Source organism: Thalassophryne amazonica, chromosome 11, assembly GCF_902500255.1.
Source record: "Thalassophryne amazonica chromosome 11, fThaAma1.1, whole genome shotgun sequence".
Classification (NCBI taxonomy): Eukaryota; Metazoa; Chordata; class Actinopteri; order Batrachoidiformes; family Batrachoididae; genus Thalassophryne; species Thalassophryne amazonica.
The window spans coordinates 58,993,726-59,018,398 of NC_047113.1; the positions used below are offsets into that span (position 1 = coordinate 58,993,726).

Here is a 24,673-nt window from a genome sequence, read left to right on the forward strand (position 1 = left end):
GCATCAAACAAGGTTGTTTTCAGTTTCTTTCATTTTCAAAGCTGAGGTCAACACTGTTTTTCTGCAATAAAAAAAACAAACAAACAAGAAACCCAAATCAATTTAAAGCACACTTTAAACCTGTTAAAAATAACAGGAACAAGCTGAGACCTGTTGTGTAGCCTGACAACAGGCCTGAATTAGGCCGGATACTGGCCTCTCTCTCCTAGCCTGTGATTGGTTCGCAGCAGAGACGCTAATGTCAGCCTCACTTTGGTGTCGCACAAGCGCTGCTCTCCTATTGGTCATTTAGGAGTGGGAATTCCCACACCTAAATGGCGGCCAGTATCCAGCCTAATTCAGGCCAGTGGGCTACCTGCTGCGGGGAGCTTCTTGTAAAGTTAGTGTTAAAAACTCATAATTTCCTAATCAATCATTTCACAGTAAAAGCACTTTGGCAAAGTTGCAACATCACTGCTAGGCGCTTACATTATAGCAAGCTAACGATGCTTCATAGACGGTGTTCAACAAACACACTTAAATATTAATAAGTTTGGTCTGTTAAGACGTTTGGAAACATTGCAAACCTGAAATAAATTATATCGCACATGTGACAAAGCAAATAAAAGAGTTAAAGTATTTCAGGGTTTTGTTCTTTCGTGGGGGATAAGTTGGAGTGTGAGATCGACAGACAGATTGGGGCTGTGTCTGAGGTCCTGCAGACACTATACCATACAGTCGTGGTGAAAAAAGAGCTGGGCCAGAAGGTGAGGTTCTCGATTTACTGGCTTTATCATGAGCTTTGGGGAATGACTGAAAGAACAAGGTCACAGATGCAAGTGAGGGTGAGAGTGAGGGTGAGAAGCTCAAACATCTGGGAGGGACCAGGAGTAGAGCTACTGCTTCTTCACATTGAAAGGAGCCAGCTGAGATGGGTCAGACATCTGCTGAATTCCAGGCAGATACAACTGGGAGGAGTCTCTGGGAAAGACCCAGGACAAACTAGAGAGACTACATTCAATTTATTTTCATTTATATAGCACCAAATCACAACAAAGCTGCCTCAAGGCACTTCATACAAGTAAGGTCTAACCTTACCAACCCCCAGAGAGAGCACACAGGTGACAGAGGTAAGGAAAAACTCCCTCTGATGATTTGAGGAAGAAACGTCAAGCAGACCAGACTCGAAGGGGTGACCCACTGCTTGGGCCATGCTTCTGACATTATATGTCCCAGATGGTTTGGGAATGCCTCAGAATCCCCTAGGAAGAGTTAGAGGATGAAGCCAAGGATAGGGAAGTGTAGGGTAAACTGTATGTGAGTGTGATGGAGGCCAGTAGGAGTCACTGTGCAATAGTAGTCAATGGGCCGCACTCCAACTACAGGTAAAGGACACTCTGGCCACCAAGGCTCGAACCCAGGTTTTTAGCTGACTGGTCAGAGCGTCTGCCTCCCATGCTGGAGACTGCGGGGTTGCATCCTGAGAGAAGCAAAGGGGAGGAGTCACAACAGAAACAACACAGACAAAAGAGACTACGGCCGCTACATCTACACAGAAGATCACTGGCAGAAGCTGACCCTCTATTGGCAACATTTCCGTCACTAGATGCAGGAATAGGACTTCCTACATCATGATGGACCCCACCCACGCTGCAGATGGTCTTCTAGTCTCCCAAAGTACCCAAAGTACTGTGAAGGCTCAGTGGAAGTACCCACTGCGGAACAACCTGCCTCAGCAGTTTAGACCGGCCTCATCTCTGTCTGCTTTTAAATCTTTGTTGCAAACCCATCTCTTCTCCTTGGCCTTTGACAATTGAGACGTTGACTTCATTCTTTCATTTGATTTTATTGTTTTTATCGTATGGTTGTTATTTTTATTCATGTTTTATGGCTTTTAATTATTTTAGTTGTATTTTGGTTACAATTTTATGTGAATTATGTCTTTTATGATAATTTTTATTTTCTGTACAGCACTTTGGTCCACTTTGGTTGCTTTAAAGTGCTTAATAAATAAAGTTGGTGGTTGGATGCGATGAATCAGCACTCGAATTGACATAATATGCAGAAGATTTAAGGTCAGGTTCCTGACATTCTTCCAGTCTTTTTCAAAGAAAGCAGCCCCCAAATGACGTAACGGTGGACATCTCAGGGGGAAGAGAGTGAACAAAAGTCTGTAATCTTCCATTATTCAGAGAACTAATAGGAGGAAGAACATTTTGCTGATTCATCCGCTGAGACGGACAGACTTCTTACGCAAAGGCCATGGCCTCTCTCTGGCACATGACTAAAGTGCTTATCTATTTAAAGACGACCTGCCAGCAGCCCGGGGAGCTCGGGGAGCAGACATCTGAGCTGCCACAGCGTCCGCACACGGTCACTGATCCCTTCTGTGGCAAAGCCTCGTGACAAGGTCACCACCACTCAACGTGTAGCTGCAGCCTGGCTGTCCAAGGAACATGACCAGCAACCAGATGCCGTAGAGATACATCAGATACGGGTACAACCGTACAACTCGAAATAACAAAATAAAACAAAACTGCTGAAGTGAAAGTGTTATCCCGTGAAGGATCTGTACCAGCTGTTATAATTCAGTGGGGAGTGCTTTTTGACCATCATGAATGGCTCTTCTTGAAGTGTCCTTGAGGAAGACATGGATGCTCAAACTTTTCTGGATTCTCAAATGCACTATAAATAAAATATTCTTTTAGTCAGGTTCATTATAATAATAATAATGATTTATTAATTTATATAGCGCCAAATCACAAGTAATCGCCTCAAGGCGCTTCACAAACATCATTTAAAAGCAGAATAAAATGAAATAAGATTAAAACACAATAAAAAAAATTTTAACCATAAAAAGGTAAAAGAAGTAAAATAAATAAAAAGAATAAAAAAGACACACAATCATATAAAAACTAATGATACAACAGGGAGAACAAATGTGTCTTCAGCCTGGCTTTAAAAGTCTCCACAGAGTCCGACTGTCGTATCAGCGCAGGCAGATCAGATAAAAAGCTCTGTACCCTGCTGACTTTTTCTTCACCCTCGGGACACACAATAGTCCTGCACCCTGTGAACACAGAGCCCTTGCCGGCACATAGGACTCAACCAGGCCGGCCAGATGGGGTGTGCCAGTCTGAACAATTTTATAGGCCAATAGTAATACTTTAAAATCCGATCTCAAAGATCCCGGAAGCCAGTGAAGGGATGCCAGAACCGGCATAATATGGTCAAACCTTCTGCTTCGCGTCAGAAGTCTGGCAGCAGCATTTTGAACCAGTTGAAGACCCCTGATGCTGGACTGTGGTAAACCAGAAAATAAAGCATTACAATAGTCCAATCTAGAAGAAACAAAAGCATGAATCAGAGTCTCAGCATCAGCCATAGACAAGATGGGAAGAATCTTTGCTATATTTCTTAGATGAAAGAAAGCAGTCCTCGTAATGTCCCTAATGTGGAGGTCAAAGAACAACGTATCAAAAATTACCCCAAGGTTCCTCACTTTGTCAGTATGATGTATAACACATGAACCTAGGCTAAGCGCTAGCTGATCAAATTGATGCCGATGCCTTGCTGGACCAAGAACCATCATTTCAGTCTTATCAGAGTTTAAAAGTAGAAAGTTGCTAGACATCCAACCTCTCACTGCTGCGAGACAGTCCTGTAAAGATTTTATGTGGACAGGATTTTCAGCAGCTATTGGCATATACAACTGAGTGTTATCAGCATAGCAATGAAAAGCAACCCCAAAACGCCGCAAAATGTTCCCAAGGGGTGCCATATACAGGGAAAAAAGCAGGGGACCCAGAACAGATCCCTGCGGAACCCTGAACTTCATGCCCCTAAAATCAGAGGTAGTGTGATTGCACAAAACACAGTGGGAACGACCAGACAGATAATGACGTCAACCACACAAGAGCAGTTCTAGTAATCCCGAAACAGTTTTCTAGCCTATCAAGAAGAATATGATGATCAACTGTGTCAAACGCAGTACTGAGATCCAGCAACACCAATATTGTAGTCGTATCCGAGTCCATTGCTCACAGAAGATCATTAACTACTTTAATAAGTGCTGTTTCTGTGGAGTGATGTGTTCAGGTTATTAGCTTTCATTGGAATTTTGTGGAGATGAGTATCACTATGGGCAGCACGGTGGGTTGGTGGTTACCACTGTTACCTCACAGCAAGAAGGTCATGGGTTCGATTCCCACCTATGGCCATTCTGTGTGACGTTTGTGTGTTCTCCCCGTGTTTGTGTGGGTTCCCTCCGGGTTCTCCAGCTTCCTGCCGCATCCAAAGACATGCAGGTTTAGGTGGAATCGAAACCTTAAATTGTCCATGGGGGGGCATGTCTTTGTTTGTCTGTATGTGACCCTGTGACAGACTGGCGTCCTGTCCAGGGTGTACCTTGCCTCACGCCCTGTGACTGCTGGGATAGGCTCCAGACCCCTGTGATGCTTAACTGGAATAAGCGGTTGAAAGTCTTTGATTGTGACTTGCATTTTTCAAAAGTGGATGATTCCATTTTCCTGGAAGCCATCATGGTGGCCAGCTTGGTTTGTAAAAATGGCAGCTTAAAAAAGGATTTTTTTCCCCCAGTATCTTAGGATCTTGATTCCAGTGGCTAAATACACAATTTCAGGGTCAAGAAATACAATGGTGCTAATGACAAAAACATATATGTAGTTACTCACGCTCAAAAATTCAAGATGGCCACCTAGAAATGCACGCATGCATTTTCCAAAAATATATATTTTTACTCATCTTCACAAAATTCCGGCGAAAATGACATTTGATAAGAAGTTAACATAAAAGTTGAGGTAACTTTTATGACAAATCAACAGTATCACAAATTTTCGTACGGTCACGAGTAATTCATCTATGGAGTCAAACTGAGTGATATGTCGTGATCCATGCCATAAAACAGAACAGGTGCATAGGTGGCTTTGAACCAGGGACTCTCTCATTGTGAGGTTGGTGGGATACCAGCGTGTGACTGCACTTGTTGGTAAGGTTAACGAAGACAAGCTTCATTACCTACACCCAATATTGTTCAGGCAACACATGTTTACATAAACCTGTCTTTGTTGTTAGTAACAACACACTTATAGCGCACCTAGGTGGTCGGGGTCAGAGGTTAAGATTAGGATCTGAACACGAGAAAGACACAGGTTTGTTTTTTTTAATGTTGAGCAGGGTTTTTTTCCCTGAAATATGTGTCATACAGGACAAATCTATAGATCAATCAAGGCTCAAAGATATCTTCATCGTCCCCAAGAGGCAATTCATTGTGCAGTGAGCATTAATCATACGATCATCAAGCATACAGTAAACAAGAGCAGTTTGTGTTGTGACTTTTAATCAGCTGTTAAAATTAACTGACAAGGATAATCAGTTAATTGTTTTGAGGGATTTATTCTTCAAAATATTCAAATTCTCTGAATTCAGCTTCTAAAATGTGAATATTTTCTGGTTTGTTTGACAACTTTCTTTACTAGCTCCACGAATCAAATTACTAAATGGTAATCCTTGATGTTGTGTAAATCATTTATGATTCTTCTGGAAGAGAGCATTTTTTTTTTTCACATAGTAGTTAACTTTTCATGGTATTACAATACTCAACAAAACAGGTGATTTTGTGAAGGCCACAATGAAACTAAGTGTATTTTACTTCCATATGACATAATTTTAAAGTCATGAGACAGCAAGATCTGTGACTTCAGCTTGAAAAAAAATGCTTGAATTATTTTTATTATTATTTTACCAGCTCATCACCTGAATTTAATGAGATATTTTCCGTTATAACAGACAGCTACAACACGTTTCACGACAGTCACTTACAGATAGGCTACAGTCAGCTCTCAGCAGATGCGCTCATGTGAAGATAAACATGGATCCTCTTCGCCAACTTTGGTCATTAAACCGGAACCACTTTTCCTCAAACTCAGCCACACGTCTTCTGTCCCAGAGCAGACCGACTTTAACATCGAAACGTGGCCGGAAAACTCGGTTAAAAGTAACTTAACCGTACTGGGATGAAGCGCGGCGGTTCGTCTTCAGGCACACCTTCGCAGCGGGGAGGGAATTCCCGAGTTCTCTGTGACGTCACAGCAGCTCCGCCAACCAGCAGCCCCGCGGTGCAATCACCGTGGTAACGGCTGGTGGGAACAAGGAAGTAAGTGCGGAGGGGAACTCGGACAAATTTACTTCTGATTCAAGTCGAAACGGTTCAGGTCCCACCACCCCCACAAAGTACACGCACCACTGATTGATACTCACAAAGTGGCACACAAAGGTATAATACGAATACTTTCAACTCATTGTAACAAGGTTTAAAAATAGATGAAAACCCATATAATGAAAACACAAAAAATATTACATTTTCTGATAATTTAAACAAATAAAACAAGTGCACAGTAAGTCTGCAAAAATCCCACCAAATGTCAAAAGTGGAAAACACTAAAGGAAATATTGTAATATTAATAATAATAATAATAGACTCCATGCAGATTTACGCAAATCATCTTATAATCTCGTGCTTTCTAAAAGAGATCATTTGACTTCATGTGAACGTCACTTGCCTTATCTTGATAATAAAAAACAACAACTGTGTTGAAATAAGGGACATATATGTGAAACATCCACTTAAAGGCTTTCTAGGCCCAATTTAAGCTTCCAATCTAAACTGGATTGCTTGAAACTAGTGTTTCTGATGTAGTGACAAGATTTTAAGTGCTATACGGAATCAGACAGCAGGACATGTCAAACTGCCTACTCAAGTAGAATTGATACACTACACATATTTATATCAAAAAACTGTTCCAAAGCTGCAGCACTCTCTCAATTCTATCTATATATTAAAAGCCAAGTGGCCGCTGTATGCGTGCGTGTGTATGACTTCGATCATGGACAAACCGGGGAGAGCTGACAATTGCAGTTTGGTATGTTTATGTATTTTGGGTCAAAGATGAATGCCACCAAAATGGAATGTTGATAGGACCAATATTTTCGGAGAAATTAGGGCTATTAGGTAACAAGAACAACGGACATTGATAATTCAATTCTGGACTCACACGTCATTCCAGCAGGGGGCGGTAAATCATCTATATATGAACAGCCAAGTGTATAACGTTGATCATGAACAAACTGGGGAGAGCTGACATTTGCCATTTGGTATGCTTATGAAAATTCAGTATACCGCCTATTATATATTCCAAATCTAAGGTGGAACTCTACTAGTATATACTAAGGTACTCCTAAATAAATATATATATATATATATATATATATATATATATATATATATATATATATATATATATATAAAATCTGCCATTATCATCCCAGTCCCCAAAAAATCACCCACAACCAGCCTCAGTGATTTCCGCCCGGTAGCACTTACCCCAGTCATCACCAAGTGCTTTGAGAAACTGGTTCTGAAACACATCAAAGCCTGTCTCTCCCCTACCCTGGACCCGCATCAGTTTGCATACCGGACTAACAGATCCACAAAAGACGCAATAACCACCGCCCTCCACTCAGCGCTGTGTCACTTGGAGAAACAGGGGAGCTACGTCAGGATGCTTTTCATTGATTACAGCTCAGCTTTCAATACAATAATACCGGACATTCTGATCCCCAAGCTTGTCAACCTTGGGCTCCCACTATCCACCTGCTCCTGGATTAAAGACTTTCTGGTTAACCGGCCCCAGCAAGTGAAACTGGGTCCTTACTTCTCCTCCGTCCGTACTCTCAGTACCGGCTCCCCCCAGGACTGTGTGCTGAGCCCACTTCTCTACTCGCTCTACACGTCCAACTGCATTCCCGCCCACCCAGAAAACATCATTGTGAAATTTGCTGATGACACAACAGTGGTGGTGCGGATAACAGGGGGAAATTAAGCGATTTACAGAGATGAGGTCCTGAAACTTTATGAGTGGAGTGCAGCTAACAACCTGGCACTGAATATCGCCAAGACTAAGGAACACCTCTTGGACTTCCGGCGGAACAGTGCCGCCCTTGCCCCCCTGTACATTAACGCCGAATGTGAGGAGCGAGTGGAGTCTTTCAAATTCCTTGGGGTTCATATCTCTGCAGACCTCTCCTGGTCAGTCAACACCTCAGCACTGGTCAAGAAGGCCCAGCAGTGGCTACACTTCCTGAGGGTGCTCAGGAAGGAGCAACTACACACACACCTGCTGGTGACCTATCGTTCCACCATCGAGAGTCTGCTGACCTATGCTGTGTCAGTGTAGCACTCCAGCTGCACAGAGGCTGACAGGAAGAGGCTGCAGAGGGTGACCAACACCGCACAGAAAATCATTGGTTGTCCTTTACCTTCCATATCCACCATTTACAACTCTCGCTGTCTCAGCAGGGCTAGGAACATTATAAAAGGACAATACTAACCCCAGCTTCCAACTCTTTAATCTGTTGCCTTCTGGCAGGCGCTACAGGTCCATACTGGCCAGAACAAACAGACTTAGGGACAGTTTCTTTCCCAAAGCTATCACCATGTTAAATTCAAATTTGCACTGAATTGACATATTGCACTATTTTCATCTGTTTATCTGTCTGTCTGTCTTTGTGTCTTATTTATTATTTTTTAGTCTTTTATTTACATATTGCACTGAGTGCACTTTTTAAGAAGTAGCTTTTAAATTTCGTTGTACTGTGTATACTATGTATGCCGTGTATAATGACAATAAAGGCTTACTATTCTTTCTATTCTATTCTACCACCCTTGAAATATGTCAGATACCTATTTTTTAAACACTACCCAATCTAGAGCCCATGGATCCCCACGGGTAATGCGCTAGGTGAATTTATTTAGATACTGCCCAGTCATAACCAGAGGTGGGTAGTAACGCATTACATATACTCCGTTTTACTCCGTTACATGCACGTAAGTAATAAAAAAATGGAGTCATTTTGATGGAGAATACTCTTTACCCTCACTTGAGTAAATTTACAATTATATATATATACATATATATATATATATACACACACACAAGGTCTGTTAGAAAAGTATCCGACCTTATTATTTTTTTCAAAAACCATATGGATTTGAATCACGTGTGATTGCGTCAGCCAAGCTTGAACCCTCGTGCGCATGCGTGAGTTTTTTCATGCCTGTCGGTTGCTTCATTCGCCTGTGAGCAGGCTTTGAGTGAGGTGTGGTCTACCCCTCTCGTCTATTTTTTATTGCGAATAAATGTCTGAACGATTTGGATGTTTGCTGCATCAATTTTTTCCAGAAACTGTAAGAGACCTCCAGGTGGACACCGTTCGAAAAATTAATATGGCTTTCAGGGACGATTTTATGGGGATTAAACAGATTACGGGGTGTTACTGCCCCTTTAAGGACGGCCCACAACTGCTGAGAGCGCAGCGCGCTCCCAGCGCCGATGGACAGGCTGACACCCCGCACAAACAACCAGATCATTTCCAATGTGAAAGGTTTGTTGATCAGGGACCTCGTCTGACTTTCACAAAAAGGCAGAAGATGTGGACATCAGCACTTTTTCCGGCACATTCCACCGTTACAGGAGTTTTTTTTTCATGGAAAAAGAAGCCGAGGGATGCGCCACGGAGCCGTTCATTACGCGGGACAAAACCACCTCGGTGTTGGTCTCACAGGACGGCTTAAAGGTGGATTTCAGATGGATTCCGGTTGCTTTCCAGTTGTGTGAATATCCGATTGTGATTGTGCATGAGCTGGACATGCCAGAACATGTCCTGTGAGGCTTCATCACGGCGTTTCTTTTCGCCATGCAGCTCCGCCGCGACGCGCGGAATTCCTCTGCCTTTGTTCCTCTTTCCATGACAAAAACTCCTGTAACAGTGAAATGTGCCATTCATTTCTAAACTGGACGCTGTCTTGATCCGGTATGTCCTCTGACTAGCACAGGAATTGTGAAAAGACGTGGACATCAGCACTTTTTTGGCATGTCTATCTCGGCTTTCAATGCTTACCAGTTCAGTAAGTATCAGTGAAATTGTGGAGAGCTGGACATGTCCAAACTTGTCCTCTAACACGCTGAAACGGAGGTGTTCCTTTGTCTCGCTTCCAAAGCGAATCGGTCGTGACGTGCGAAGCCTCCGCGCGGCTTTCCATGACAAAATCTCGTTAAAAGTGAAATCTGTCAGAAAATGGCTGATGTCCAGCTCTTGTGATAACCAGAGAAAGAGCACACGACAGTCTCAGTATCCACAGAGCCATCTGTTTAGAAATGGTCCGGTGGCTTGTGCCGCGTCGTCGCAGCTCGGAGCGTGGCGTGCTGACGGTCCTTAAAGGGGTCCTTAAAGCTGTACTAACAGACCTTATTCTCTGTGAAGCTCATAAAATTTTCACCGAAAGCCAGATAAATTTTTCGAATGGTTTCCAGGTGCCAATCTCTAACAGCTTCTGAAAAAATTCTGATGGAAAAAAAGTCCTTTTCATTCCGCCATTTCCAGACAATGAAAATCCGACGAGGGGGCGGGACCACTCCTTCCCAAGGCGTGCTCACAGGCGAATGACGTCACCGACAGGCGTGGAAAAACTCACGCATGCGTATGAGGGTTCAAGCATGTCTGACGTAAAAACATATGAATGAAATCCATATAGTTTTTGAAAAAAATAAAAAGGACCGTTACTTTACTGACAGACCTCGTACAAATATAAATACCAGAATAATGCTGACTATTGGCTACTACTGCTCCTCTCCTTCCCATCCTCTGTCTTCCTGTTACTCCCCGAGTGAGTTGTACAGTCTAATGGCTTGAGGGTCAAAGGAGTTTTTCAGTCTGTTGGTCCTGCACTTGGGAAGGAGCAGTCTGTGGATGAAGAAGCACCTCTGGTTGCTGATGACGGTGTGCAGAGGGTGACTGGCATCATCTATAATGTCCAGCAGTTTGTCCAGTGTTCTCTTCTCTGCCACCGTCACCAGAGAGTCCAGCTTTATGCCAACCACAGAGCCAGCCCGCCTGATCACCAGGCTACTTTTTACAAAATCTAACTATAACTTTTAGTCGACTCTGTGACGCTCTATTCACAAGCGACCTGTACTCCCCCCGGTTCATTAATTCAACCAACCGGTATTCAAACCTTGCAAAAAAGAAAAAAGTTCAACCCACAAAATGGCACGGCAGCATAAGTGCACAGTCCGTAACCAGCACTGCTGTCGTCTTCATGACGAACCTTTTTAAATACAGTAGTGTTCAGAATAATAGTAGTGCTATGTGACTAAAAAGATTAATCCAGGTTTTGAGTATATTTCTTATTGTTACATGGGAAACAAGGTACCAGTAGATTCAGTAGATTCTCACAAATCCAACAAGACCAAGCATTCATCATATGCACACTCTTAAGGCTATGAAATTTGGCTATTAGTAAAAAAAAAAAAAAAAAAGTAGAAAAGGGGGTGTTCACAATAATAGTAGTGTGGCATTCAGTCAGTGAGTTCGTCAATTTTGTGGAACAAACAGGTGTGAATCAGGTGTCCCCTATGTAAGGATGAAGCCAGCACCTGTTGAACATGCTTTTTTTCTTTGAAAGCCTGAGGAAAATGGGACGTTCAAGACATTGTTCAGACGAACAGCGCAGTTTAATTAAAAAATTGATTGGAGAGGGGAAAACTTATACACAGGTGCAAAAATTATAGGCTGTTCATCTACAATGATCTCCAATGCTTTAAAATGGACAAAAAAAAACAGAGACCCGTGGAAGAAAACGGAAAACAACCATCAAAATGAATAGAAGAATAACCAGAATGGCAAAGACTCACCCAATGATCAGCTCCAGGATGATCAAAGACAGTCTGGAGTTCCCTGTAAGTGCTGTGACAGTTAGAAGACGCCTGTGTGAAGCTAATTTATTTGCAAGAATCCCACGCAAAGTTCCTCCATTAAATAAAAGACGTGTAGAAGAGGTTACAATTTGCCAAAGAACACATCAACTGACCAAAAGAGAAATGGAGGAAGATTTTGTGGACTGATGAGAGTAAAATTGTTCTTTTTGGGTCAAAGGGCCACAGACAGTTTGTGACACGACCCCCAAACTCTGAATTCAAGCCACAGTTCACAGTGAAGACAGTGAAGCATGGTGGTGCAAGCATCATGATATGGGCATGTCTCTCCTACTATGGTGTTGGGCCTATATATCACATACCAGGTATTATGGATCAGTTTGGATATGTCAAAATACTTGAAGAGGTCATGTTGCCTTATGCTGAAGAGGACATGCCCTTGAAATGGGTGTTTCAACAAGACAATGACCCCAAGCACACTAGTAAAGGAGCAAAATCTTGGTTCCAAACCAACAAAATGAATGTCTCGCAGATGTGAAGAAATCATGAAAAACTGTGGTTATACAACTAAATACTAGTTTAGTGATTCACAGGATTGCTAAAAAAGCAGTTTGAACATAATAGTTTTGAGTTTGTAGTGTCAACAGCAGATGCTACTATTACTGTGAACACCCCCTTTGCTACTTTTTTTTTTTTACTAATAGCCCAATTTCATAGCCTTAAGAGTGTGCATATCATGAATGCTTGGTCTTGTTGGATTTGTGAGAATCTACTGAATCTACTGGTACCTTGTTTCCCATGTAACAATAAGAAATATACTCAAAACCTGGATTAATCTTTTTAGTCACACAGCACCACTATTATTCTGAACACTACTGTACGTCCTGTATTTTACTTTTCTTTGAAGCGTGTTTAAAATTTGCATTTTAAATTCAACCACATTGTAAATTGATGGCCAGAAAACACTGATCCTGAATCTTAGAAGGTGCACATATCAAAAATGGCTTAATCATAAAACACACACCCACACACCAATCTGTGAATCATGTTGCCACAACTAATGATTGCTGGACCCTCAGGCAAAGGAGTTATTTTGGCATGACGTCACATTTTCCAAAGAATGTAACCAGACGAGTAGCCTAGCACAGCCAGGCTAATTTGAAAAAGTGTCTACTAACATTAAGGTTTATTTCCAGAGGGCAGTACCATTGGTTGTGGACAAAATTACCTCTGGACGCTGTTGGAGAGACATACAGCCAATCACAGCAATGCAGCATGTGACGTAGGCAGAGCGACAACCACACCCATATCAACTACCGTGCAAAGATGGCGTGCGGTGCAGTGGGTACGTTGGTGAATGCGGTCCGTTTCGCCATGAAACCCTGAAAGTCCATAATATTTTTAATCATTCAGAAAAACATGTTATGACAGAACATGTACCAAAAATTTACACTTGGCTCAGGATCATCTGTGACAATGTCTAGTGCAACCTGGTGCAAATTTGTCAGATCTTCATGTGTACTCAGGGCAAAACGGTCCTCAACACTTCATATCTTTACTTCTGTGGGGTGCAGTTTGACAGTTGGATGTGGAGTTGTGCCAAACCTGGCCCAGGCCACCCTGAGCAGAGTGCGAGTCAAGCGGTGGTGGGAAGGAGTGTTGCCATCCTCCAGAAAATCTTCAACATGTGCAATACCACGATGAGTTTAATGACCCTTTCCCTGTTTGGTCAGTCCACCACAATTAAAAAACCCAGAAGGGGATGAGGTGTAACAGCAGTTTGTTTTTAAAAGGAATTGTGGTAATCCTTCCAAACATCTGGTAGGTTGGACCAGCAAAACTCAAATTTTGCTGAATGTTGGGCCATTACAGTGTTGTCCAGTCTGTTAAAGTAACTCCAGCTCATCCTGAAGATGCTCATTGTCAGAATTTGTTTGATTATCAAATTCCACTAGTACATCATAGACATGCTGCTGTGGTCCACTCAGTCTGCATTGTTCCAAAGCAGCGTTCACTGATACAGTGACTGAAGTTGGATAAAGTCGTTGCCTTTTCAGTCAAGATGGGCAAACTTGCTTAAAATTCAACAGCAATTCTGTGCCATCTCTGAGGACTGAGCAGGAGATATTTGCAGTTATTAACTGCTCGTGGAGTGAAAAATAATCCTTTATTTAGTTTAAATGTATCAGCATCTACATTTGACCAGTTCTCCACAGGAATTATAGAGAGCCACTGCACATTTATGCACAATGAAATCCATATAGGAGAGATGTTTGGTACCAGTGATGAAAAGGAAAATTGTTTCCTGCACACTCAATCACCCCCCACAACCCCTTAACAAAATAGCAGCAGATAAAAGGGCAATGCTGTCAAATTTCATTGTTATAGACCAGTAAGTAGAAGAGCACTTTTTTCTTTTTGGCAATTTACATAATTAAACTGCAGGGAGTCGAGCAGCTTCAGGTCTGTAAAAAATGGACAGACTCCTCACTTCACGATGTGAAGGTGGACACACTCGTAACTTCTGCATTGTAATGAGATGAAAAATTAATTTTGGTCTTTAACAAGTCTGTGCTGTAGTATTAAGGTTAATTTAATGACAAGATCATTTTCTTCCCCTCTCCAGCATCTGTGTTCGAAACCACTTCACGCTGAGTAAAGACATGCAATTTACAATTCTGCAGGAGAGATATGAGAAAGACTGTAATAAAGTGCAGTGGCGTGGATTTCTGAATCAGTTTTCATGTAGTCACACACACACGATTTGAGACACTAAGCGTTGCAGAAATTACTCCCCGATTCCTTATTAAAGTTTACAACCCCAACCTGGCAACTGGCTTCAGAAATTGGATTTCTATGGGCTGAATTGTGTGCAGATTCTTACACTTCTTTTTGTTAATGGTGCATCTCCTGGAAACAAAATAAGCCCTGACAGTAACTTGGGGAACAGGCCTCACAAACTGACAGTCCATCAGGTTTAATCAGGGGTCAGTCATGCACCAAGTGAAAGCTCCGGGGCTGTCACTGTTGATTTCATGTGGATGTATCCTCAGGGTTGTAATCAAAATGTGCAGCGAGGAATGGAACGAATTAAAAGGAGTCTGATGCAGTTTTAATGACACCGGCTGCACTCGGCTCCACCGTTCACATGTCGTTCATGCTTTCAGAGCCTCCTCACATTCTCTAATAAATTAATAATTATCACCGATGATGGGCAATGTGAGCGTCGAGCCACTGCGGTGTACATGGCTGGAACAAGCAACATACGGGCAACATGAAAAACAACAATGGACAAAATTCTGCCAAATAAATAAATAACAATCATCAAACCTTTCTCAATATCACATAATTCATCACAAAGCGTGCTGAGCAATAACAAACAAAAATAACATTAAAAAACTGTATGACTGTTGGGTGATTTTACAAGAACATTATTTTCATCACTAACTTTATAATGACTTTTTTTTTGTCTTCATGAAATATATGCATTAGGCTGCAAACCTACAAATTAATCACATTTTACCCATCTGTACAGATCTGTTACTTTATCAGAATAAAAGAATTCTTAAATGCATTTTTGTCCAAACATTGCCACTCTCTGAATTTCTTCTCTTTTTGGGATTATTCTATGTAAACTCGAGAGTTGGTTGTGCATGAAAATCCCAGTAGATCAGCAGTTTCTGAAATACTCAGACCAGCCCGTCTGGCACCAACAACCATGCCACCTTCAAAGTCACTTAAATCCCCTTTCTTCCCCATTCTGATGCTCATTTTGAACTTCAGCAGGTTGTCTTCACCACATCTAGGTGATAAAATGCATTGGGTTGAAAAACAAAAAAATAAACACACCCGAGGAATCAAGCAGTTCCCTGACCTCCTTTTGCAAACAAACCAGTCATGAAAGGTCTCAGTCTTGATTGTTAGGGTTAAAAATGTTTCCTTGAATGAAAACCCAACGCTTACCTCAAAGCAGTAAAGGAGGATTAATCAACCAGACACTGCAGACTCAGCAACATATCACAACATCAGAAGCCCAAATAATGACTTCTCGGATCTAAAAATAAACATTTTCATACATGTTCTGCTGTGCAGAGTAATTGCTGTCAGCATATCTTGGTTCCTAAAGGTCACTTGATTCTTAGCGGTGTGAAGAGTAACCATCGCTCATTAGGAGACTTTCAGCATCTTGTCTAACCTGGCAGCAGCAGCAGTTCTGGGCTGGCATTTCAGATGAAACACACCCATCAGAACCGCCAATTTTACAGACTAATGGGCCAAAAACACCACTGCAAGACATCTTCTCTGCTGCGGACAACATAACAACAAAGAAAGGATGCCATGAAAGCGTTCACGGATGGTACAGAGAGAGGTTCGTCTTACTGTTTACCATCCAAACTAACTCCTGTCACCAACATATTCCAGATCTCTGATGTGGCAGAGCCTGTTCTGTGGGTGCTTACTCGTAGAGGCATCAGTTGCCTTGCATGATAATGCATCTGGTAAGCGAGACAGTTAAGCAGGCAGAGTCAAATTCATTGCGTGCTACTGTGTGCCCCAGAGAGCACAGTGTTGGGCAATTATTCCAACACTTGCTGCTCATTCAGGCTAAAAATGCATGCAATACTCTGAGGGAACACAAGCAGAGTAAACAAAAATGCATTGTGCAAAACACGATTTGCAACCTGCCACCCTAATGGTCGTCAAAGACAGCAAAATCTCTTTAGTTCTGGCTTTAATATTCCATTGATGCTGTATTTCTGTGTTCTGATTCCAAATGCCTGCAGGCGGTCGTCTCTGCAGCACTGGCACCCTGGAAAATTCTGGAGATTTTTGTTTCATGCATACTGAAATTATAGAGCCACATAGTGCATCTCTGGCAAGAGAGATCATTTCTCTCATATCGGTGGCCGTACACCTGGTGTCAATTCAAGGCCCATCAGTGCTGGACCGCAGGCTGAAAAATTAATAAATAAGAAAAATAAAAACAAGAGTAGCTTCACCTCTGGTCAACCGGAGGTGCTGTTGTCTCACCACCTGAGGTTGTAAATGTGATATGTCTGGTGACAGCCCTAGTTGTTCTGTCCACACTCTTCACCTGCAGACCTGGTGGGCTGTGACCAATGCAGAGTCTGAAAGTCCAAGCGTAGAGCCGACGCCCCTCTGCCTTCTCCTCGGCCGCTGATTATCTCATGCACTCAAAGCCTGCACAGCCTCACCTGCTCACTCGAGGGAGGCCATAATCATAATTAAGTAGATCATTATGCCTTCAGGAAGCAACACAAGAGGAAAAGGTAATTAAGGGCATCTCAAGCATCGTGATATCAGCAGCAAGGACCTGGTTATCTCCTAGAGTCTTAAATGTGATACGAGTATGTATTAAGGGCTTTAGGAACTCATTCCAACAAGTTTCCTTAAAGGGAATTTAGCAAATTTGGAGCAAATCAGTATAAGGCATCATGTGTCTCAAAAATAGGCAAAAACACAACAATTATGACACATCCTTCACAAAACTCATTTACAGGTCTATAAGAAACAACCTGTTAATATGTCTGTAACATTAAAGATGTATTATGGAGTTTTCAGCACCACCTAGCAGATAAGGTTCAGACTGCAACCAACCCTGTCGTCAGAGTGAGCCCACGCGCATGCTCGCATTCTTGAGCAAGCATTCTGAATCTGCTAAAATAGAGACAATGTATTAAAGGCAACAACATTGACCAGCTGACGTGTCAAAAAAGTGCAACTTTGGGAGCAGATTGGACAGACTCCAAATGTTTGTTTTCATAGAAAGAAAAAACAATGTGTAGCGGTCTTTTTTAATGAGAGTGCTTGAATGAAAGCACCACTTTTCTGTCAGCACTAATCTGTGCTGACAGAAATCCTGCAAACACTTTCTTTCACTTTTTTTTCTATTTAAAAGAAGAAAAAAGTGCTACATTAACAGGTCCTTAAACTCTGACTATAAACTATTGCATGTCGGTGTTAGCTATCTGACTATTAAATGATTGGCGTAAGTAGGGACACATTTTCAATAATGCTTGCGTACTTGTCCAGTAAAATGAAAGCCAACTCTGGGTCAGTTTTGATGCTCAAAACCAAATGTAGGTTCCTCTATTATTAAAAGTTATGCCACTGGTTCATGTTTTTGATCAATGTTTATTTATTTATTTTTACTGTTTGGCAAACTCAAATAGTAATTTCAATCAAACTTGGTGGAAGAATTCTGTGGCCCATCCTCTCATAATACGGCAGTGGTGGGCACAGATAACAACAAAAAAAATTTAACTTCGATAACAGATAATCAGATAGCTGAAAAGTTATCTTTGATAAAGATAAACCCCCCAAAAATGTATCGGAAGTTAGATAAGCGATAAATTCCAGTATTGTCTCCGGTACACTTACAACTACTAACAAGCTGATTTTGAATTTTAACACCACAATCACTTTTGGAAGCATCAAAAGCAACAACAGACCCAAACAATGAGTTAGCACTTCTGTCTTTGAGGGTCCTGTCCCCTGCTGGAAGATTCTGTTTACTACATGGCTTCCAGCACAGAAGCAACTGAGAGGAGCCACAAAACTCAACTCTCTACTCAATCACAGCACTGCTGTCAGGCGGAGGTCTTGGAAAATAAAGCCCTGCTGAGTTATGGTTTGGTGTATAAATAAAATGAATACTGATAGAATAACTCCATTAATGTCAATTCTGTCATTTGTGCAAAGTTAAGATATAACATACATCTTTTAATGTTGAATAATGCACCAATTCTGAAGTTTTGTAACAAACACAGACAGATGGCATTGTGGGTAAAATGTGCCTCTGCTCACACTGATTGGATGATTCATTCTATGTAAACCAACACGTTAATGTGACGTGTCGTGTGCTGGTGTTTACAGATAAATGTGCTTTTGTAAAATATGCCATTTTTTATTTGTAAAAAAAGGCATTTTCCAAAAAAAAAAAAAAAAAAAAAAAAAAAAAAAAAAAAAAGCCAAGTTGTAATTAGATAACCAACTGATATAACCGGTGTCAAATAAATATCGACGTATCCCATAATCCCTTGCGCGCCAGAGTTGCTGCAGTCAAACAACATATAGAGAATCCACATAATGACAATTGCAAATTAATATTATACTACAAAAATGTAATTGTTTATGCTTTTCGTTAATAAGAAACTGCATGCATGATACCCTGAAAACTTGCCAAAACAATTATAACAAATAATCCGTGTCTGCTATGTTTAATCTGCGTGGAATTTAATAAACGCAAACTGAATTTCAGACATCTTATATATATTAGTCTGGAACAAAGAGGACAAACAGTGTTGTAAAGAACAATAATCAAGAAGAGCAAACTTCATTTTCCCCCAGCGAGCGTAGCTCACAGCAGCTCCCATTGAAAATAACGTAAAGACAGCCTGTGATTCTCGCATGTTTACATAAAACAAATGCAATAACAATGTCTATAAACCCAGAGAATATATTCATGAGAGTTTTAGGCACAATATAAAAATAGTTTTATGTTGCGATGTTAATGGTGTTGTCCATGTGCAGCGGTTAAAGTGCAGTTTTTGTAAATTAAGTTTGAAAAAAAAAAAAGCTTCTGTTTTTGCTTCTGGAAGCACGAGTCTGACGTGTGGTTTGAAAATATCAGCCCAGCTTCAGTTTGAATATTGAACACTACTGGCCAGTAGATGGTAGTAGAGACCTTGAAAACTTGCAAACACAAAATTCCAGATAATCTGTGTTGCTACTTGCTATGTTTAAGATGCGTGGAATTTAATAAAAGCAAACAAACACAATAACAACGTCTATAAACCCAGAGAATATATTCATGTGAGTTTTAGGCACTAGAGTTTAATGCTGTTGTCCTGATCAGAGTGTCTGAAATGCATTTCTCCTGTCGTGAACGTACTGAGATTACCCTATCCCGTAATGCACCAGGCCACAGCATGACCCACACTAAAACCTTAAAAATTAGCGCATTACTTTAAAACTAAAACATATATCTGATATTTTCACTTTATAAAACTTCAGAAGTGACATTAATGTAAATAACTTGTCTGAAATAAATTTGGTTAAAATTTGAACCATAAGTTAAAAATGTATGCTTCTGGATGACTTGGGTGATATTGGCCGCGTATCAGTATGGGGTTAAAAAAAAGTTTTTCTTTTTTTTGGTGACCAGTTCTCCTTTGCCTGCAGAGGGTAGAATTACACGTTTTCACTTTTGTTTACCACATTAACGGTCTAAAAGTTATCGAACAAAAATTTATCGGAAGATAATTAGTCCGATAATGGTTTTCAAAGTTATCTGAAAAGATAATCCAATAATGAAAACTTTATCTTCGACAATTATCGGTTATCAGATTACTGGAACTGTGCCCACCACTGCAATACGGGTCATATCAAGGTCAGAGGTCCAAGTGAAATTAGTGGCCACTGTCTAAAATACATTAATGACTATCTCAGGAAGTAGCTAAGATACTGAAAGTTTTTGGCATAGACTCTGCACACCTGGGGTTAGTAAATGTACATATCAGAACTGTGATTTCAATGACGACGTGATGACATCAAGTGAAGTTGGAAAAATTACTTGGAGGCGGTAATGGACTGCAATCCAATGGATACCTTGGTAGTGAACTCCAAGAGATATTGGAAGTGTTATCATATCCAATCTCTGGCTTGTTTAAAAACCTCGCTGAAAAACCGATGACTTAGATGTGTTGTATCAAAGGTTTGCATGCTTGTACTGATTTTCGTGGACTGAGTTTCCTCTTTGAGGAGTGCATTTTCCAGTTAGTTCTTCCAATTGGTTATAAGTAAAAACACTTCTTGCGTATCACATAATGCAAATAATTGAGAGGTGATAGAATTTTTAATGATTTAATATTTAAGAGATGCTACACAGAATCGTCCTCACTTCTGTTGTTCTGTCTGGATTCAGACACACAAACACTATTTAGGTACCAACTGCCTGCCTAATTGAACCTTGTTAACGGGATCCCCTCGGTGTGTTTTTGAGTTAAGTGTGATGTTTGTGTACTTTGCCTTTAGCCAGACACAGAGTCGGGCTGAATCAGCTCTGAAAACACACAAAATGTCCTCGTGAGGATTAAAAGCAGCTTTAGGGTCAACAACACAAATACACATATAAAAAAAAGCCCTTCAAGCCAGAATGGACGCAAATGTAAACACTTGTGTCTGTGAATGTGTGCGTCTCTCAGGAATAATGTCAGACTTGGAAAAATGTTTATACAATCGGAGAACACAGACACGGACTCGCACCGGCCGCTCCAAGCATCAGACACACCAAACACTTTAAAATAGTCAGTGTTTTATAATCAAAAATATCCGTACATTTACAGTGAATTACATCAAATGATTCTATGCAGATCTGAGAGAAAATGCAGAAATATGTCCATTGTGATGTGTTACAAAGCAGCAACAGCAGAAAGAAGAGGAAGAGGCCCAGTGTTCAGTTTGACCCCCGATGACCTGGTTGGGTCGGCCTGCTGCCCCACAACTTTAGAATCCAGTGTCTGTCAGAACTCCAGTGAGCAGGTGACTCTCCAAAAACAACCCACAGACACACATGAAGACTTTGTCGTGGTTTGTTGAGAACATTCCTGCCATCGTGGAAACGTAATGTAAGCTCCTGATCTGAGGTCTGTGCTGAACCTCCAGGATCAGGCCGATGACTTTGATATTTGTGGCCTTTATACAGGTTCTTTCACGTCTCCACAGCGTCCTCGTGTTGTCCTGCCTGCTGTCTCCTTGGTGTCCGGGCGTTGTCTGCTGCAGGATCTAAGTGTTCTTGATGCCTTGGAAGCCGCAGAAGTTCCAGCGTTTTTCCAGACTGGCCCCCACGCCGGTCAGCTCCTGTCTGAAGGTGCAGGGCAGCCGACAGAGAAGAGCCTCCACCTCCGCCGTGCTAATCTGTACAGACAGACCATCCACATGTGGTCACGTTTATGGACCTTCCGTTTTGTCAGCGCTAAACAAGTTACTGCACACACTCTATACAGGAGAGAATTTGAATTCTTTTGAACTCTTTTCAAAATTAATGTATGTCAAAAGATACATTAATCAGCAGCGCAAAATCTAATGGAGTTAGTGGTGCAGTACAAGATGAGTTTGGATCGTTCCTGTTAACCAGTTCTTGCTACATTCTGATTGGAGGAACCTCAGCTTTCACCTCACGAAGGAGTTTTACCATTTTCTCTAAATGTGATAAGACTTCCACTATTATGCAGATGAAAGTAGATGGCTTGATAAAACGCAGTGATAGTTATGTGTCTCACATCATGTTATGCATTCCTAATTTTATAATACTGGATTACGACATCAAACTCCATCACTATTACAGGAATTAAATAGCGCTTCAGCGCTTTATGATTATGTGCCAAAGTCTCTAAAGTGGTACAATTATATTTTATTATAGTGAGGCAAATGAGTAAAAATGTTTTTTTTTGTTATTACACGGACCTGTTGAATTAAATTTATGCTTTTATGTTCCACTGGGTTGATAGATGTGAAGCACTTTACTCTGGAATGAATGATAAAACTGGAGATCTCTGAGCAAGCTCTTAAAATTGTATCTATTACACTATGTAACAATTTTTTTTGTTTTGTTTTGTTCCTGGGTACACAGTGTGTTTTCCTAACCTGTTATGCCTTAAATAAATAGAAAATAGCTGTTATTCCACAGAAACTTTGCTTCTGTGATCAGGACAATGATATTTTGAAATTTGTCTATTTTAAAGAATATTCTCGATTCGCCTTCACTACTACTGAGTAGTCTTCTAGAATATTCTTTAACTGCTAGAACTGTCCAGAATTTTCTAGAAGTTTCCAGAATTATCTAGAAATTTCAAGAAACTTTTAGAACTTTCTAGAACGTAAAAATAAATAAATAAATAAAATCAAAGTTTGTGCTGAATGTAGTCATTTTTCCATAGACTTTAGACATAAGCAGTTGAAATATAACACTTAGAAGCCAGGAACAAAAATTGTGTTACATAGTGTTATATATATCAGTGGTATTAAATCTTTTGTGATTAAATCCATAACAACCTGCTCAACCTTGGCACATATAATTGACTTAAAAAAAAAAAAAAAAAAAAAAAAAAAAAATCTAATTTGCTCCTCCGAAGATATCAGAACAGAATTACTGTCTTTCATGCACAGTAATTCTTCACATGGTGAGTTCACATTATGTGAAGTTTTGTTGGCACCCAGAAAGATCCTGAAAAGAAGTTGTTCTTACAACGTCAGTATCTTGAGATACATCAATTCAACGCAGAATTGCAGTTACGCTGCAGTTATCCTGCAATATTTCTGAAAGAAATTATTTTCCTTCGTGGACATCTTATGATTTGTTACCACTATGTGAAGTTTCATTGAAATCAACCAAAAGATTTAGGAGGCGTTGCAATTACAAGACTCATTGTCTGACAGAAGGACAGGGTGATAGTCATAGCTATACACCCCCCAGCTATTTAGAAGTCTGTCAACTAACTGTATTCCTGCATGTTTTTACACATACAATCCTTTAATAAATCAGGCCTATAATCTGCATGGTCTCTGTATACATAGCTGTATGGGGAACAGACATTGGTGTGGGGTAGTACACGGCATCCTGTTCAGGGGGAGTCAGACTGTCATCTGTTTGACACTATGGACTCTAGAGAAAAGCACCGGTACCAACAGTCCTCAGGGCCTATATAGGACTTACTTCCTGTGTGTGTCGAAAAAAAACACCCAGGCTATAACAAAATAATCTCGATAAACTGCTAATAAGCTGCAAGTGAATCGATCACAAAAGTACACTTGTCTTTTATTGCCTTTGTGTGTCTTTAAGAAATGATTCGTATTTGGGACACTGAGATGACCGTCATCCTTTATTCCTACAAAGCTTTGACAGTGTGTATTACAGTGGAACAATTACGACAACTACTACTACGACAACTACTACTACTACTACTACCACCACCACCACTCTAAATGTTTTTACTATGCTAAATGTTTTTGAGTTCTAACAGTACGTAAAAGCAAATTTATACAATCTTGGCACAAAATAATGAAAATTGTCTGGTTGTCTAATAAATTACTGGCATGAAATGCATTTTCAGTTTGCATTTGGATGTATTTTGGACACGACTAATTACACTAGTTACACTTTATTCCCTTAAACGCTGCACACCTCCTCTGCTTTTATCAGACACACACAATATTCTGCCATGATATTCACACCTCCACAGCCATTGAAGAGCAGTGGAGGAGGGACGTTTGGTTGAAGAGGGTGACGGCACGGCGGCCACCCAACTGTACGTAAGCTGCCTCACAGCGCACGGTGAGCTGAGGATCATCAGTCTAATGAAATCCTGATGCGAGAGCGACAAAGTCCTCTGCATGAGCAGGTGTGTCTTTATTAATTATGTCAGGATGGATTAAGATTCATCATGAAGAGAGAGGGTCTACATCATTACGATGATCAAAGAAGCAGAGAGGATCAGGTTTGTTTTTGGGAGAATCTAGTCACTGATGCTGATGGAGTCAGAATCAGCATGGAAAAGCAGAAACACACACACACAGAACTAAAAAGAAAGCAGCCAGGGAGATAATGAGCACATTCAAAGGGTTTGTGCAGAAAATGGAGTCTTTTAGAATGTAAGATTTTGTGAAATCTGAGGGTCTCATCCTGATGATGAACAGACCTGAAGTCTGCTAGTACAGCCACAGAATATCTGCCATTTTACTGAAGGTCATCTTATGTAGGCGAGAAGCAGAATTGGCCTTTAATCTTCGCGTTACCTTGTGGATGTGACACTGGAAAGTGATAATATGTGCAAAATATCTCCTCAGAAATACGGGATAAAATATTTCCACCAGACAGAGTG

The 24,673-nt window shown here is 40.9% G+C and overlaps 2 protein-coding genes across 4 annotated transcripts in view; both read right to left on the reverse strand.

Moving 5' to 3' along the window:
- Window positions 1-14,254, reverse strand: part of wu:fb13g09 (multidrug resistance-associated protein 5) — a 141,292-nt gene extending 127,038 nt beyond the window's left edge. The window contains exon 1 of the mRNA XM_034181897.1: window positions 14,252-14,254. The gene's annotated coding sequence lies outside the window, so the exon portion shown is untranslated. The remainder of the gene's footprint in view (window positions 1-14,251) is intronic.
- A 7,253-nt stretch (window positions 14,255-21,507) lies between these two features.
- Window positions 21,508-24,673, reverse strand: part of LOC117520585 (ecto-NOX disulfide-thiol exchanger 2-like) — a 260,220-nt gene continuing 257,054 nt past the window's right edge. For all 3 annotated transcript variants that reach the window (XM_034181900.1, XM_034181899.1, XM_034181898.1), the window contains exon 14: window positions 21,508-21,710. In XM_034181900.1, coding sequence (XP_034037791.1) covers window positions 21,579-21,710 — 132 coding nt within the window. In that variant the 3' untranslated portion in view covers window positions 21,508-21,578. The remainder of the gene's footprint in view (window positions 21,711-24,673) is intronic.